Source organism: Balaenoptera ricei, chromosome 3, assembly GCF_028023285.1.
Source record: "Balaenoptera ricei isolate mBalRic1 chromosome 3, mBalRic1.hap2, whole genome shotgun sequence".
NCBI lineage: Eukaryota > Metazoa > Chordata > Mammalia > Artiodactyla > Balaenopteridae > Balaenoptera > Balaenoptera ricei.
Window position 1 is genome coordinate 181,762,058 of NC_082641.1, and position 15,211 is coordinate 181,777,268.

Below are 15,211 nucleotides of genomic sequence, written 5' to 3' on the forward strand. Positions count from 1 at the left end.
TGCAGGTGGGGGGTCCCCAGGCCAGCCCCTCACCTTTCAGCTGCTCCAGCACCTCGGTCTGCCCTGAGGACACCAGCACGCGGGCCTCCTGCTCCAGCTTGCCCTGCAAGTGCTTCAGGACCTCCTGAACATGGAGGCCGGAAAGAGAGCGGTCGGTGGTCCAGCCCCCTGTGAGATGCCCCTGTCCTGCCTGCCCATCCCTGGGCCCAGCGCCCTGGTGTTTGTCCCCGTGACCCGGGTCCACGTCCTCCGCCCAGCCTCCCCTCGCACCTTCATGCCCGACGTTTCTGTCTCCAGCTTGGACAAGTGGCTTGAGTTATCCCGAAGCTCCTGCCTCAGGTGACTGTTCTCGGCCTTCAAGGCCTCCACCTGCCGCACCAGCTGTTCGTAGGGCGCCACGGAGCTCGTCATCTTCAGCTCCTGCAGCGCCTGGGCCCACGGGAGAGAGGGATCATCCGAGGGTCTGGGTAGGGGGCGGCCCTCGACCTAAGTTCCAGCCCTGGGTTGGGTCTCAGGCAGGGGTGGCTGGCGTGGACTGCTGCAGGCGGGATGGTGCTGGCCCAGGGAATCCGGGGGACAGACGGCCTGGCAGGTGGAGTGACAGACATAGGCAGGGACAACGGGAGACAGAGGGACAGAACTGTCGGAGAGGTGTTCAGACAGACAGCTGAACTGACCAACAGACAAGACACAGACAGACACTGGCCCTCACTGTGAAGCTTTTAGACACACAGACGGACAGCTGGCTGGACAGACGGACAGCCAGACAGTTGAAACTGGCAGGGGGACTCGCCAGCCCAATGCCACCAGGCTCAGAGACACACAGCCAGAGAGAGAGAGAGACAAACAGACAGATGGACGGACAGCCAAGACCCTCTCCTGAATGAGCACAGCCGCCCAGAGGCTGGGTGGACAGACTGCCAGCTGGCCCAGATGCTGGACAATAAGAACGCCGTGAAGGTTCTAAGAAAGCGATGGATGGGCTGATGGTGGCCCCAGCAGCTGGACCCAAACCCACCGCGGTCATCCTGGGGGTCTGCAGCCCGGACACCCCCTCCAGCAGCGGTTGGATCCGGAGTAGCTACCTGCTCGGCCCTGGTGCCCCTCCAGTCAGCCCTCTGTCTGTCCCTAGAGCCCCCGGGGGGCCCTGCCCCATCCCCTGGAACCGCCACTGCCGCTTGCTCTTTGTGTGTCTGGGTGCCCTTCTTGCTCCAGCCCAGCCTCCTCCCTCTGTCCAGCTAGCCGGTGTCTCCTCCCTGGCTTGGCCCTCTTGACCGAGCCGCCCCACCACCGGCCCCCCCTTTCCTCTTTGTTCCCTTCCCATCAGCCCTCACCCCCTCCCTCTGCCTTTGTCTGAGATGCACCAATGGCGGCCCATCCCCTCCGCCACCTCCTCCCTGGGAGCCCCCTCCCCCTGCCCGCCTGAGCCCCCTCCCCAAATCAGTCAGCCGCCCCTGCCCACAGGGGGGCACCTGCCCCTTCCCTCTCCCTCCACCACCGGGGCGCACCCATTCCTTCACTCGCTCACTCATTCTCTCTCTCCTCCCCCCAGGAGCCCCCCACCCACTGTGGGCACAGCTGGGCCTGGAGTAGGGGTGGGGGGGCTCGCCCCAAGGAGGAGTCAGTCCATTCTAACCACTCAGAGGACCTACTGCGTGCCTGGCCTTGTCATCTGACGCCTTGTCACAGTCCTCAGCCTTGAGCCTCAGGGATCACCATTCGACTGTTCCCAGAAAGAGAAACTGAGCCTGGGTGGACACACCAGGCATGACTGGAACCCAGACACTGCCCTGGAAGTGCTCACAAGTCCAGGCAGTGCTGGAAGCACACAAGCCCCGCCCCTGCTGCAGGCCTCGGTTTGCACATCTGAGAAATGGGGAGAACTCGGTCTACCAGGCTTGTCTTATGGGCCAACTAGAGGGCCAGGTGGGATGGTGGTCATGGAGCAGACAGGACAGTCCCATGGGTGACAGCGTGTCAGGTGGGGGAGGCTGGCGCCTGAGGACCACAGTCCCCCCTCTCACCCTGATACTGATCCCGCCCGAGGCTCAGTCGGGGATCCCAGCTGGGGATCAGGACCCACTGGCGCTGCGGCAAGATCCCTGGGGTCCGGCTGGGGCCCTGTGTCCTGGCTGAGGCCACCATGCCATGCCCAGCCAGGGGGAAGCACTAGTCCCGTGCATGCCCCTCCCACTCGGGAAACCCAGACCCCTCCTGGGGCCCTCTCCCCAGGCTGCCCCCAAGGGGCTCTTCTGGAATGGACCAGACCAAGCCTCAGACCTTTCGCTCCCCCCACACCCAGTGGTCACTCCTGCGTCCCCATCAGACTGAACTTGGTAGCAGGGCCAAACATCAGGCTCCCTCCCATTCCAAACTGGGTCCCCAGTGCCACACTCCCACCAGCCCCTCAAGCTCTACCCAGCTGGCCCCTCCCAGGGCAGCCTCGACAGCCTCTTCCCGGCCTCCCACGATCCCCTTTTCATGCACAGACAGAGGGAAAGTTGCAAGTTGGATTCCATTTCTCCCCTGCGCCAATGCCTCCACGGCTCCCCAGTGCCCTCAGCATAAGCTGTGAGCCCTCTGCATACAGCCCGCATCACTGCCACCGGCAGCTCTTTCCCCCAGGCCATTCCACATGCACACCTCTCCTAACTCCTGCCATCGTCACAAGGCCACCTCCTCCCTCCTGCCTGCCCCTCACCCCCAGGCTGCCTCGGGGGACCGCATCCGAGATGTGTGCACCGATAGGAAAGCACCAATAGCTAGGGGTTTGTCTGAATGACAGTGAGGGGCCGCACGTCCTCTAGTTAAGCTGCCACCCAGAGAGGTGCAGCACCATTCCCCAAGACACACAGTGGCTTGTCCGAAGACTCTGGGAGGTCTGGGTATTGGAACCTGTGAGTGGGTGTTTGCATGGGATCAACTGCAGCGACGCAGACGCCCACCTCCCTGGGACACAGGTTCTCCTCTGGCTCCGCCCTGAAGAAACGGAGGCTCCAGCCTGTGTGCTTACAGGCGCGGGAGAGAGAAAAGGACGGAGGCTCCGGCAAGGCGGAGGCCGCACCCGCGCTGCCCTCCACCCAGGGAAGGCGCCCGCTTACTTTATCTCACTGGGGTTGGGCCGGCTGCGGTGCCGAGGGCCTGGGGGTTCCTCCCTCCGCGCAGCTACGCCGGCCCCGCCCAAGTTCCCAGTCCTCCGGGGCTGGGGCGGCCGCGGGGCGCCGGCTCCAGGGCTGCGGGGTTTCGGCGGGGCGGACGAGCGCTCCGCGTTAGACAAAGCCCAGTCCGGGCCTCGCCAGGCGGCGCCGCCGCTCCGGGCGCCGGGCGAGACCACCGCGAGCGGGGGAGGATGCGGGATGCAGGCGCGGCGGCCAATGGCGGCACGGGAAGATGGGCTGGTGCCATGGCAACAGCCAATGGCGGGCCGGGGCGGGGACCGCCGGCGGCTGCGGGGCTTCGGGCCTCCGAGCGGGTTCGGCGGGGGTTGTGTGTGTGTGTGTGTGTGTGTGTGTGTGTGTGTGTGCGCGCGCGCGCGCGTGTGTGCGTGTGTGTATGGGTGAATCCCCCTTAGGGAAGGGAGCGTCCCAGTGACCATGACCTTGTGTCCTCCACTCCATTCCGGGGTGAAATGGCCTTTCAGAACCTGCAATGGCTGGATCTGCAGAATTTGAGTGTAAGCCATCCAGTCTTGGGTGTTACATCAGAACCTTAGGGTGGAGGGAGGGAAGCTCCAGGGGCGGGGCAGGAAGCCCCTCCCCACGGATCCGGCCTGGCCTGGATCCGATGGGTCAGGGCAGGCCAGGGTTGGGGATCCAGCTGGACCACCCCGTCGAGCGTCCTGGCTGGCATGGGGGGCTGAGCGTGGGGGATGGGCAGGCACGCTGGGGAGCACCTGGGACCCTACATCTCTCCCTGTCACCCTGCCCTGCAGAGTGTCAGCGCCTCCGTGACACCATGGCCCTTCCTACATTCTCTGAATCTCTCACCCTCTGTGTCTCTGCCCCATGTGGGACCCATAATTCACCCTCGCACAAGGGAAGCCAGAGGAGGGAGGGGGCTGGGCTCCCAGGAGTACCCGTCCCCAGCCGTCTCAGATCGTCAATGGGTCCCTGGAGGCCACTTGAGGGTTTAACACCCAGAGGCCGAATCTGCAGCTGCAGCTCAGGCCGCCTGCTGCCCAAAGGACGAAGGAGACATGGGTTTTGGGCCTGCCTCTGTCTTCTCTTGGCTGGGGGGCCAGGGCAAGTCGTTTACCTGGAGACCCTCAGTTTCTCCCTCTGTAAAATGGGGAGGTGGCTGCAGCCTTTGTAAGGGCTGGTGCAGGGAAGGACAGGACAGGAGGGGCAGCCAAGGACACAAGGACCAAGGCCACCATGGTGTCTCCTGTTGGGCCGGCTGCAGGAGGCCCCTTGCGTCCCACCCTGGGACAACAACGCTGGGGGCGCCGAAAGAACTTGGACCTTCCATGTTCCAGAGCCTCCGGAGCCAAACACAGCCGCCCCCAGCCTGTGGGACCCAGGAGGGAGTGCAATGGGCAGAAGGGCTCTTTCCAGAGGCTGGGAAGGCTGCACTGAGAAGGGGACACCGGTGCTGGGCCTCTTCAGCATGAATCAGAGTTGGGCATGGGATCAAGGAGGGGAAAAGCATTCCAGGCTGAGGGAACAGCACATACAATGCCTGGAGCCAGGAGAGATCAGAGCCCACTCAAGGCATATGGACTTCGGTGGTGGGGCTGGACCAGGGAACTGATGAGGCGTTTAGAGCAGGAGGAGTCCTGGGGCTGAGCTGACCACGGGAAAGCAGGGCAGACTGGGCAAAGCTGGAATGGGGGCAGGTGGAGGACAGAGCCCAGGGCCGACTTCAGCTCCACCTTGACTCCCCTGCATGACCTGGGGCATGGCCTCAGTTTCCCATTTTGTTCACTGGGAGGTGGTTAGAGAATCCCTGCCCCAACCCCCATGGGATGAAGTCTCAGCTCCCCCATCCAGTCTTAGATGCCACTGTTCTCCAGACCCCTCTCAGCCAGAACGTTAGAGCTGGCAGGGGGCTTGGAGGGTCCAATGGCCAGTCTTGTCCTCATACACAGGGGGAAACTGAGGCTCAGGGCAGGGAGCACGTTGCTTGAGTTCATGCGCAAGCCCCACCAGGCCCTCCCTGGGCGTTCCTCACCACTCTGGGTGGGGCTGGGGCCTGGAAGGTTGAGGGCACATGAGGGCTGAAACCCCAAGGCAAAATGCCCTTGTCCCCAAGCCTCTGGAACATCACGTCCCTGACACCACCCCAAATCCTTGACCCTGTAAATCTTTGAGCCACAGCCAGAATCGGGCATCACTGTAAATTCTAGAAAGACAAGAGCCTTCGGAACCCTCAGAGCCTCCCAGGACCCCAGGCCCAATCTCGGGTTGCCCAGGCCTAGTGGGGGGCCTCTTCCCAGTCTCCCTCCCTGGTATCGTCTGCTCCCTCTACCGCACAGGGCTCGATTCTCCCCATCCCCAACATAAAACAACGCCCCCCCGAGCCTGGCACACAGCCAGGTTCACTCTTGGGCCTTCTGAGCCTGATCCCAGGCATCTCTGCCCCCTTGATTACACTCCCCCCCTTCCCCACTGAGCCTCCGCCGTGTCAGGGGCTGGGGGCGGAACCAGGAGCGTCCCCCGACTCGGAGCTGGATCGGGGTGGGGGACAGGGAAGCAGGAAGGCAGCAGGTGGTCATGAGATCACAGAGACGGGCTCAGGCTGGGTGACTGCGCAGGGCCCTGACAGGTGAGGAGAGAATGCCACTGGAGGTGAGGGGGGGGTGGGGCCGGCTGGTCCAGGCCGTGTCCCCGAATCCCGACCCGGGATGGGTCGCCTGACCACGGTTCTGGGCCTCAGTTTCCCGGGCGTGGAGCGGGCGGGCTCGCGGCCCCTTCAGCACCGCGGACAGCTCCCGCCGGCCTCTGGGCTGTGTCCTCTACGGGCACCTCCGCCCCGCGCTCAGGCTCCAGCCCAGCTCGAGGGGTGACCTTGGGCTTCCCGCTGCACCCTCCCAGCCTCAGTTTCTCTTAAAGAGGGGATGTTATAGCCCCAGAATTCAGATTGCGGAGGCCAGCAAAGCGCTCGGGCCCGGTGGGATGGATATTACTATGAACATCCGCGTGGGCGAACATCTAAGTCAGCCCTACGCTCTGCGGCCAGAAGGGGAAACTGAGGCCTGGAGAGGTGTAGGGCGTGGCACGGTCCCCCACCCGCCTGCGCACGGCGGAGCCTCGGCAGAGCGAGTCCCCGCCGCAGCCCCCCCGCCGTAGCCCTCCCGCCGCAGCCAGTCTTCTGGTCTGCGCAATGAGGAGGGGACCGGGGGTCTGTCTCGGAGGCAGAAGGCTGGGCCCGGCGTGGCCGCGCCTGCGCAAACCCGGAGGGGGGGGGGGCGGTTGTGGCTGCGGCGCGGGGGAGGGGCTGCCAGCCCTGCGAACAACCTGAGGCGGTTTCCCTGGCAACGGTCTCCACAGCGACTGCGCGAGACCCCAGACCCTTGGCGATTCCCTGCGCGTGCCCTTGCGCCTCCCGCTGCCGCGACCACCGTTACCGCGGTCCTCACCCCATTCCGGGCTGCGGCTCTCCCGCCCCAGCCGCGCCCACGGCCAGACCCCACCCCCCGCGGCCGGGACCCCCGCGCCCTACCTGGTCCCCGAAGAAGGCCGAGTGCAGCAGGCTCAGCAGCCCCAGGAGCCCCATGGAGCCGCGGCCGCCTCAATCAGTCTGCGCCCCGCCCCTCGGCCGCCGGGGGTGGGGGTGGGAGGGACGGGCCGGGAAGCGTGCGCCTGCGCGGAGCAAGGGACGGGGGGGGGTCACAAGGCGGGGCAGGCGGGGACTCTAACGCGAAGGGGGCGAAAGGGGGGGTACTGGGGGGCCCGCCCGGGCGGGGGAAGGGAGTCTCGAGGGACTGAGGACTTGGGAGGGGCGGCGTGAGGAGATCCCGAGTGAGGGAGATGGGGGCGGGGACCAGCGTGAGCGGAGAAGGCGGGGGGAGGGGCGGGGGTCCAACGGGGTTGGGGAGCCCTAGAGAGGTGCGGGAGGGGTCCCTGGGGACGGGGGAAGAGCAGGGAGAGGCTCTCACGGGAGCTGGAGAGGCGGTCCGGTGTTGGGAAGTGGGCCCGGGGTATGAGGGGTCCCCTAGAGGACGGAGACCTCGAAGGGACGGAGGGGGGCGCCGCCCTTCGGCCTCAGTCGGCTGCCTGCTTGGTCAGTGTCCCCGCAGTGGCCGGGGCCGCGCGTTCCGTTCATTAGTCATTCAGCAAACGTTGGCTGCGCTCCTGCTGTTTGCCGGGCTCTGAATTGGGCGCTGGGCACGCGGGGGCCTGGTGGGCGACACCACACGTAAACCAATTTTCAGTCATTTACCAAACACTTATTAAACACCTACTGCATGCTGGGCCCTATGCAGTGAACAAAATAGTCAAAACCCCTGCCCGTGGGAAGCTGACAATGGGGGGAGAGGGACCGATAGTCAACAGGAGAACATGTTGGCTAGAAGTGGGCGCTGAGGAGGAAACAGCAGGGGAGGTGGGGGGCGTGGGGGGCTACTGGGAAGGGCACTTGAGTGGAGACCTGAGGGGTGACCCAAGAGAGAAGAGCATCCCGGCAGAATCAACCGCTAGCGCAAAGGGAGGGGGCAGGAGGTGAGGGCGAGGAGGGGACTGGGCGGGTCAGGCCGTGCAGCGCCAGGGTGGGGGGACGAGGGAGCCAACCCCCAGGGCGGCGGGCAGAGCAGGGACGCGCCCCGCTCGCTGCTCACACGCGCCCTCTGGCGGCTTCAGGGAGAACAGGCCGTAGGAGGTGCCGGGAGACGAGGCGGGGTCCCGGGCGACTGAGGGCGGGGTGGGGTGGGGGAAATGGGGAGGATGGTGGGGTGGGGAGGGATGGGGGAGGGGGGATGGAAAGGGACGGTGGGGGTGACGGAGGAGGCGTTATCACGAGCTCTGCTAAGTCCTGGGGAGTATAGAACAGCGGCGAGAGGAGAAGGGGGCGCTACTGTGGCCCGGATGGTGAGAGCCGGCCTCCGCAAGCAGGTGCCGGGAATCAGCGTGAAGGGCGTCCGGGTGAGAGCGGAGCCCGTGGGAAGGCTGGGAGGTGGGAACTGGTTTGGAGAGGCCGAGGCACAGCGGGGGGGCGGGACTTCCTGGGCCACGGCGGACCCTGCGCGTTCTTCTGGAGCCTGGGGAGGTCCCAGGAGGATGACACGCATTAAATTGACGTCCAGGTGGGAGATGGTGGAGGGCTGGCCAAGGTGGTAGCAGTGGGGCGGTGGGAAGGGGCAGATCCAACTTAGGTTCTGAAGCTAGCTGACCGACGGGGGTGGGGGAGTGGTGTAGAGCCCCGAGTCCCAGAGAAGCAGTTGCCTCTGAGATGGTGGAGATGGCGCGCAGGCTTGGGGAGCCCAGGACAGATTCAGGAGGGACGGGACAAAGAAGCAGGAACGTAGCGCGGCCTGAAGACGGAGCCCGGGCCGCCACCAGACAGAAGGGCCGGGCGGGGACGTCCGGGTCTACAAGGACTCCTGCCTCGCCCCCTGGACCGCCCCGACAGTGCTCCAAGATTCGGACGCCACCTGGCGGCCACAGTGTGCGCCGCAGTCTGGATAAGACAGGGTGTTTCGCATACAATACTAATATGCAGTCTCCTAATCATACGTAATTACACAAACTGCAGAAAATTCAAGTGATGATCATTGCCACTCCTGCCCTAAGCCCACCGAGGTGACCTGTGGTGGCCAGGCTGGAAGCTTCCTGTGAAGGCTCAAAAGGTGACCCTGGTTACCGGGGGCCTGATGAGGGGTTACACCAATGCTGCTGTACTAGGGAGGGTCCTGCTCATTTTTACAAAACAAGAAACTGTGCTAAAGGTTCAGTCAATAATTTTGACTCCGCAGGCCAGGAAAGCACCGGAACGAATATGAATGCGCATGTCTGTGTGCCAATAACACTTTATTTACAAAACAGATGGCAATGTTTGCACACCCTGGCCAGCACCCATCCCCACTTCCACCAGCACCGCTCCACTCCGCAAGATGGAGGGGCTCACACCCCTGGCACGTGCATTTTGCTCCTGCAGGAGGGCCTAGCAGCTCCAAAGTTACGCACGTTTGTACAGCTTTTCATGTTCAGGGTCAAAAACCACCTCCCTGCAAAGGGTCGGATTTGCCCAGGGCATTCCTCTCTACTCTTCCAATCCAATGTAAAAAACATGTTTACTTCAGCAATTGCTTTATCTTTCCAATCCAATGTAAAAAACATGTTTACTTCAAAAATTGCTTTATCTTTCCTTGTTTTTAAAATACATTTATTGATTTATTTACTTATGGCTGTGTTGGTCTTTGTTGCTGCACGCGGGCTTTCTCTAGTTGCGGCACATGGGCTTCTTGTTGCAGTGGCTCCTCTTGTTGTAGAGCACAGGCTCTAGGACTCCCGGGCTCCAGCAGTCGTGGCACGCAGGCTCCAGTAGTTGTGGCTCACGGGCTCTAGAGCGCAGGCTCAGTAGTTGTGGCACATGGGCTTAGTTGCTCCACAGCATGTGGGATCTTCTTGGACCAGGGCTCGAACCCATGTCCCCTGCATTGGCAGGCGGGTTCTTAAACACTGCACCACCAGGGAAGTCCTTTTTTTTTAAAACTTTGTTATTTTGGCTGCGTTGGGTCTTTGTTACTGCGCAGGCTTTCTCCAGTTGTGGCGAGCAGGGGCTACTCTTCGTTGCGGTGCGCGGGCTTCTCATTGTGGTGGCTTCTCTCGTTGTGGAGCACGGGCTCAGTAGTTGTGGCGCGGCGCTTAGTTGCTCCGCGGTATGTGGGATCTTTCCCCACCAGGGCTGTAACCGGTGTCCCCTGCGTTGGCAGGCGGATTCTTAACCACTGTGCCACCAAGGAAGCCCAACTGCTCTTTTAAATTATGGAATTTCCAAAAAGACAACTGAGGCTACAGTGGAGGGAGGCTACCTACTTCCTTTCTAGTTGTAGGGCCGGGCAGGCAGGTCCTGTTCTGATTGAAGTGAATCTGGTCCATGTTGCCCAGAGACTTTCCATGGCAGCCCTCACAAAGGCCTTTAAACTCACTGCGAGGCACACAGCTAATCTCACCTGACACCCAAGCCTCACATGATGGATTCAAGTTTCTAGCTTGTTCTTCTGAAGTCCGATCAGGTTCAGGGGGCCATCCACAAGTGTGTCAGTGTTCTATCCACTGAATGGGCTGCCAGCCCCTCACTTCTCACCTTTGCCATCACCCAGGTGTCCTATCTAGTGCGCTGGACCCACAGGCTGCCTTCCCCACTCATCCTTCCCTCCTGCCAGGTGTAGGTCAGGCCCACCTGTCCTTTCTCGGCCCATGGAAGCTCACGGTTTCTGCAGGGCTCTGGCTCCTGGCATGTGCGCGTTGTGTTAGGAACTAGAGGTCCAGCAGCATTTTGACGTCTGTCTGTTTATACATCAGCCCTGTTCCTAACGGGTTGCTCTCTTCTCCTTAACGGGTTGCTCTCTTCTCCTTAAGGGTTTATAGGAGTCCTCCATGAATCAGGGACACGAGACAGACTGCAGAGAATCTAGTCTCAGCACTTGGGTCCTTCTGCCAAACTGGGCCAAACTGGGCCAACCCGAGTCCTTAATCCTGTCACACAATCTGTCTCCTGCCTTCTCCACTCGAGGTTACACACGATGAGCTGTGCTTTCTGTTCACTTTAACTCCAGATCAAGATACAACAGTACGAGCAAATTACGTTAAAACTGAAATTCTGGAAAAGGAGCCCAGAGCAGCGGTCACAGAAGCAGCAGCTCCGTTCAGCCATCTCCTCCCCGCCTCCATGGCTGGACTGTGGCCGCCCCTCACATTCTAAACTGAGGTGCAGACTTGGGTGCCTAAAGACCACCTGCAGGACACCCCCCTGCTCCCCACCTTGGCTGATGGCAACTCCAGCCTTCCAGTAGCTCAGCCCAGAACCTGGGAGTCCCATCCACTTTCTTCCACATCCCACCAGCAAGTCGCAGGGACCCCTTAGGGCCTCACTGCTGCTTGGACAGTCACCGTGCCTGTCCATCCACTGGGGCATCTGCCATCTTTCCCATCGTGAAGGAAACAAGATCTGACCAGGAAGACTTTAGGGAACACGGTGGAGACCCCACCCACAGGACACCCCAGGAAGGGCTCAATCCAAGGCGCAGGGCCCCGGGGTTACCGTGGAAGGTTTTTGGAAGCTGATCAGGAGCACAGGGAGAGCCAAGAAGAGGCACTGATGCAGGCAGCACAGGCCACTGGACATCCCAGGACTTATCACAGAGCCCAACCCACCCGTTCCCTAGCCTCAGCCTACCCGAGAGGGGCTGTGTCTACAGCAGGAAACCCAGGGCCACACGCTGTCCAACAATGGCCCATGACCCACCTGAGCATCCAGGTTTTGTGACCAGGCCCAGCCCCCTTCCCGGGGGGTGGGCCGGAAGCACCACACGTGGGAAGGACCAGTCGCACTCGGGACTACACAAGTCTCTACCTTTATTGGCCAGCAGGCTACTTGAGGGGGATGAAGCGGGAGGAGTGGGTGGCCCCAATACCGGGCCGGCCGTGCTTCACAGGCTTGTAGGTGATGGAGAACTCGCCTAGGTAGTGGCCGATCATCTCAGGCTGAGGAGGAAGGGAGCAGGGTGGTCAGGCGGGCGTGGTTGGCCAGGCCCTGGCCCCCACCCCGGGCCAGCACAGCCCACACGCACCTTGATTTCCACCTGATTGAAAGTCTTGCCATTGTAGACGCCCACCATGCTGCCCACCATCTCGGGCAGGATGATCATGTCGCGCAGGTGCGTCTTCACCACCTCGGGCTTCTCCATGGGCGGCGCCTCCTTCTTGGCCTTGCGCAGCCGCTTCAGCAGCGAGTGCTGCTTCCTCCGAAGGCCGCGGTTCAGCCGCCGCCGCTGCCGCGCGCTATACAGCTGCATCAGCTGCTCACTGCAGGCAAAGCGCACAGAGCGGGTGGCCTGAACCCCGGCTCACCCCCCACCGCCCGCCCACTGACATTCCCGCTTCCCGTAGAGCCCCCAAAGCCACACTCGCAGGCCGGCCAGGGCCCACGGCACCCGCGCCGAATTGTTCAGGATAAAACTCTCCGGTTCAAGAACCGCACCCCCCCCCGCCCCCGCTATCTACAAACGAGGAAGCCGAGCCAGGAAAAGAGGTAGCTCAGGTAAGAAGGCGGAGCAGCCGAACTTCGCGGGCAAACTGCTCTATCCCGAAGGCCTCAAGAACCCAGGAGCGGGGCCACCCGGAGAAACCCACAGCCAACGAAGACCCTGTGCTGTGCCCCCAGGAAGCCGGCCCCTCCGAGCCAGACCCGCGCACACCTCCAGGAAAAAAGGCGTCCCTGGCTGTCCGCAAGCCTCCCTCCCCATCTGGGGGCCAGGGCGTCGCACCCACCCTGCCTAAAAGCTTCCAGCTCCTACAGCCAAACCTTAGACCAGGGATCGGCAAACTCCCGCCCACGTAGCAAATCCCAGCCTGCAGATGCCCGAGCTCAAGAGGCTCACGAGCTAGAACAGCGTTTACATTTCCGAGTGGACGAAAACACGTCCAAAGGAGACACGTAGAAATCCTCTTAAATTCGATCCTCAACGTCTCCACGTGGAGTTTTATCCGCACGCAGCCCCGCCCTCTCCTTTACACACGGTCTCCGGCCGCGGCCGCAGGTCAGGCTGCAGCCCCCAGCCCTCGGGCCCACCCCACCCCCCCCCGCCGCCATCCCCCCCTGCCCGGCCGCCACTTACTAAGACATGTCCAGCAGCTGATCGAGGTCCACGCCGCGGTAGGTGAACTTGCGAAAGGTCCGCTTCTTCTTCTGCTCCACTTCCGCCTGCGCGGGCCGGGATGCGGGTGAGCCGAACCCCGAGACCCACCTCCCAGCCTGCGGCGGCATCACCGGGCCCGCGGCTCCCGCCGAAAAGCGTGCGGCCCTCCCGGGTACGGAAGCCCACGGGGACACACCACCTCGGGCCCGTCCCGGGGCGGCCCGAGCGGCCCGTGGCTACGGGGACTCGGCTGGGACAAGCGGGCCGACACAGGCCTTCCCTGCCCCGGGTCGTCCCGACACCCAGCAGGCCCGCCCCGCGCCCCCATGTCCGGCGGCGGTTCCGGAGGCCTGCAGGAGGCTACCGCAGCCGCGCGGCCTGACCCCGGCCTCCACTGCGCGGCCAGAGCTCGGATGGCGCCAGATGGGCCCGGAACAGACACGGTAACCGTGACACTCACCATCTTGTCGGCTCTTCAGAAAGGAGCGTCCTTTCTGCGCCTGCGCAGTTATCGCGAGGCCGCTCGCGTGCCCCGCCCCAGGGCTGCGCGCGCGCGCGCTTCCGCTTTCCCAGCGGAGGACGCGCGCCCTCTGCTGTCCGGAGGCCAGAGCGCTGGCTGTGAGGAATAAAGGAGCCTCTGCCAACCTTGTGTGCTCGGACACCCCAGGCTGGGGCCGGCCGCCTAGTATTTTGGAGCCCCTTCCTCAACTGGGGGACGTGGGACGCGTCGCCGCCCGCTTTGGAAACTCATATTCGTGCTCCGTAATCTCCATAATGAAATCCACGTAAAAAAGTGTTCATGGAGTGCCTGTTTGCAGTAAGCGCACTGTCTGGGTTCGGGACTGGCCCTCCCCTAGGGAGCTCGCATCCCAGTGGGCGAGACAGACCCGTAAGAAACAAGGTCATACAGATATCTGAGCCAAAAGGAATCTCGGGGGGTTGGGACACTGGCTTTGCACACATGCTCAGAAAAGGCTTCCCTGATAGGGACCAGCCAGCGTTTAACAGACGAACTTATATCGATATAAAGTAACAACTGCAACATTGCAGTGCTAGGTTTGCAACACATAAGCATGTAATATGTCTAACAAGAAAAGCAAGGACGGGCCGAGGGATGAGAGCTATATAGGAGTACGCTTTCAATAGTCACTGGAACAAGGTGTCCATCTGAAGGCGATTCTCGTACATTAAGATGTATGTGGTCCCATGGGGCCCAGCAATCCCACTCCTGCGTGCATACCCCAAAGAACTGAAAGCAGGGACTCCAACAGATTTTCACACCCATGTTCACAGCAGCATGATTCACAGTAGCCAAAAGATGGAAACAACCTAAGTGTCCATCCATGAATGAGGGATAAACACAATGAGGTCCACCCACACAGTGAAATATAATTGAGCCTTAAAAAGGAAGGAAATTTTGACACATGCTACAATGTGGACGGACCTTGAGGACATCAGTGAGAGAATCCAGACATAGAAGGACAGAATACTGCATAATCCCACCCATGTGAGGTCCCCAGAGGACCCAAATCCATAGAGGCAGGAAGTAGATGGTGGGGTTCAGGGGCTAGGGGAGGAGGATGGGGAGTTAAGAGTTTCAGTTTGGGAAGAGAAAGTTCTGGAGATGGATGGGGGGAGATGGTTGCACAACAATGTGCATGTGCTTAATGCCACTGAGCTGTGCACTTTAAAAATGGTTAAAAATGGCCAATCTTGTATTTTTTTAATATTTTTTTTGGCTGCGTGGCATGTGGATCTTAGTTCCCTGACCAGGGATCAAACCTGTGCCCCCTGCAGTCAAAGTGTGGAGTCTTAGCCACTGGACCACCAGGAAAGTCCCCTACTAATCTTATATTTTGTCACAGTAAAAAGCAACCCAACAGATGTGTGTGGTAAACTATAGAACCCCTAGAAAACTCAAAACGCACAATGAAAAAAATTAAAAGAATTAATTTTCTAGGTACACTAGAAAATAGTCACTGAATGCAAAAGAAAGGCGTAACACAGGCATACAAGAACAAAAAGACATGATACATAGAAAACAGTTAAACGTTTGGCAGGGGTAAGCCCCATGAATGGATCGAGGATGCAACCAGCCCTGCAGGGAGGCTGAGGTCCTGGAAGAGAGAGTGAATGTGCAAAGGCCCTGAGGTAGGAATGAGAAGCTAAAACAAGAGAAAAGGCCAATGCCCTCCCCTCCCCCCGCCACATGATTCCACCGCACCTCACTCAGTTTGCGTGTGGGGCACGAGGTGACCGTCTCCAGCCCCCTACCGACTAGGCTTGGCCGAGTGGCTTTGTGGGGAGCTGGGGCTGGCCTGGAGGGGACGGGAAGTCTGAGCCCTCCTCAGCCATTTCCACAACGGGGCGGGGTGTGGGGGGAGGTAGCCAATTAGGCTTCACGCGAAGGAGGGG

The 15,211-nt window shown here is 61.4% G+C and overlaps 2 protein-coding genes across 3 annotated transcripts in view; both read right to left on the minus strand.

Annotated features, from left to right (window-relative positions):
* APC2 (APC regulator of WNT signaling pathway 2) overlaps positions 1–7,331 on the minus strand; it is a 26,102-nt gene extending 18,771 nt beyond the window's left edge. For both annotated transcript variants that reach the window (XM_059918949.1, XM_059918948.1), the window contains exons 1-4: positions 7,097–7,331; positions 6,661–6,800; positions 271–429; positions 34–124 (exon numbers count right to left, since the gene is read on the minus strand). In XM_059918949.1, coding sequence (XP_059774932.1) covers positions 34–124; positions 271–429; positions 6,661–6,714 — 304 coding nt within the window. In that variant the 5' untranslated portion in view covers positions 6,715–6,800; positions 7,097–7,331. The remainder of the gene's footprint in view (positions 1–33; positions 125–270; positions 430–6,660; positions 6,801–7,096) is intronic.
* A 4,165-nt stretch (positions 7,332–11,496) lies between these two features.
* On the minus strand, positions 11,497–13,299 carry RPS15 (ribosomal protein S15). Its single transcript, XM_059918966.1, has 4 exons — positions 13,257–13,299; positions 12,776–12,861; positions 11,729–11,963; positions 11,497–11,642 (listed from the first exon to the last, which is right to left on the minus strand). Exons 1-4 carry the CDS (start codon positions 13,257–13,259, stop codon positions 11,529–11,531), a joined length of 438 nt encoding a protein of 145 aa, XP_059774949.1. The 5' UTR covers positions 13,260–13,299; the 3' UTR covers positions 11,497–11,528.
* Between the last annotated feature and the right edge of the window lie 1,912 nt (positions 13,300–15,211).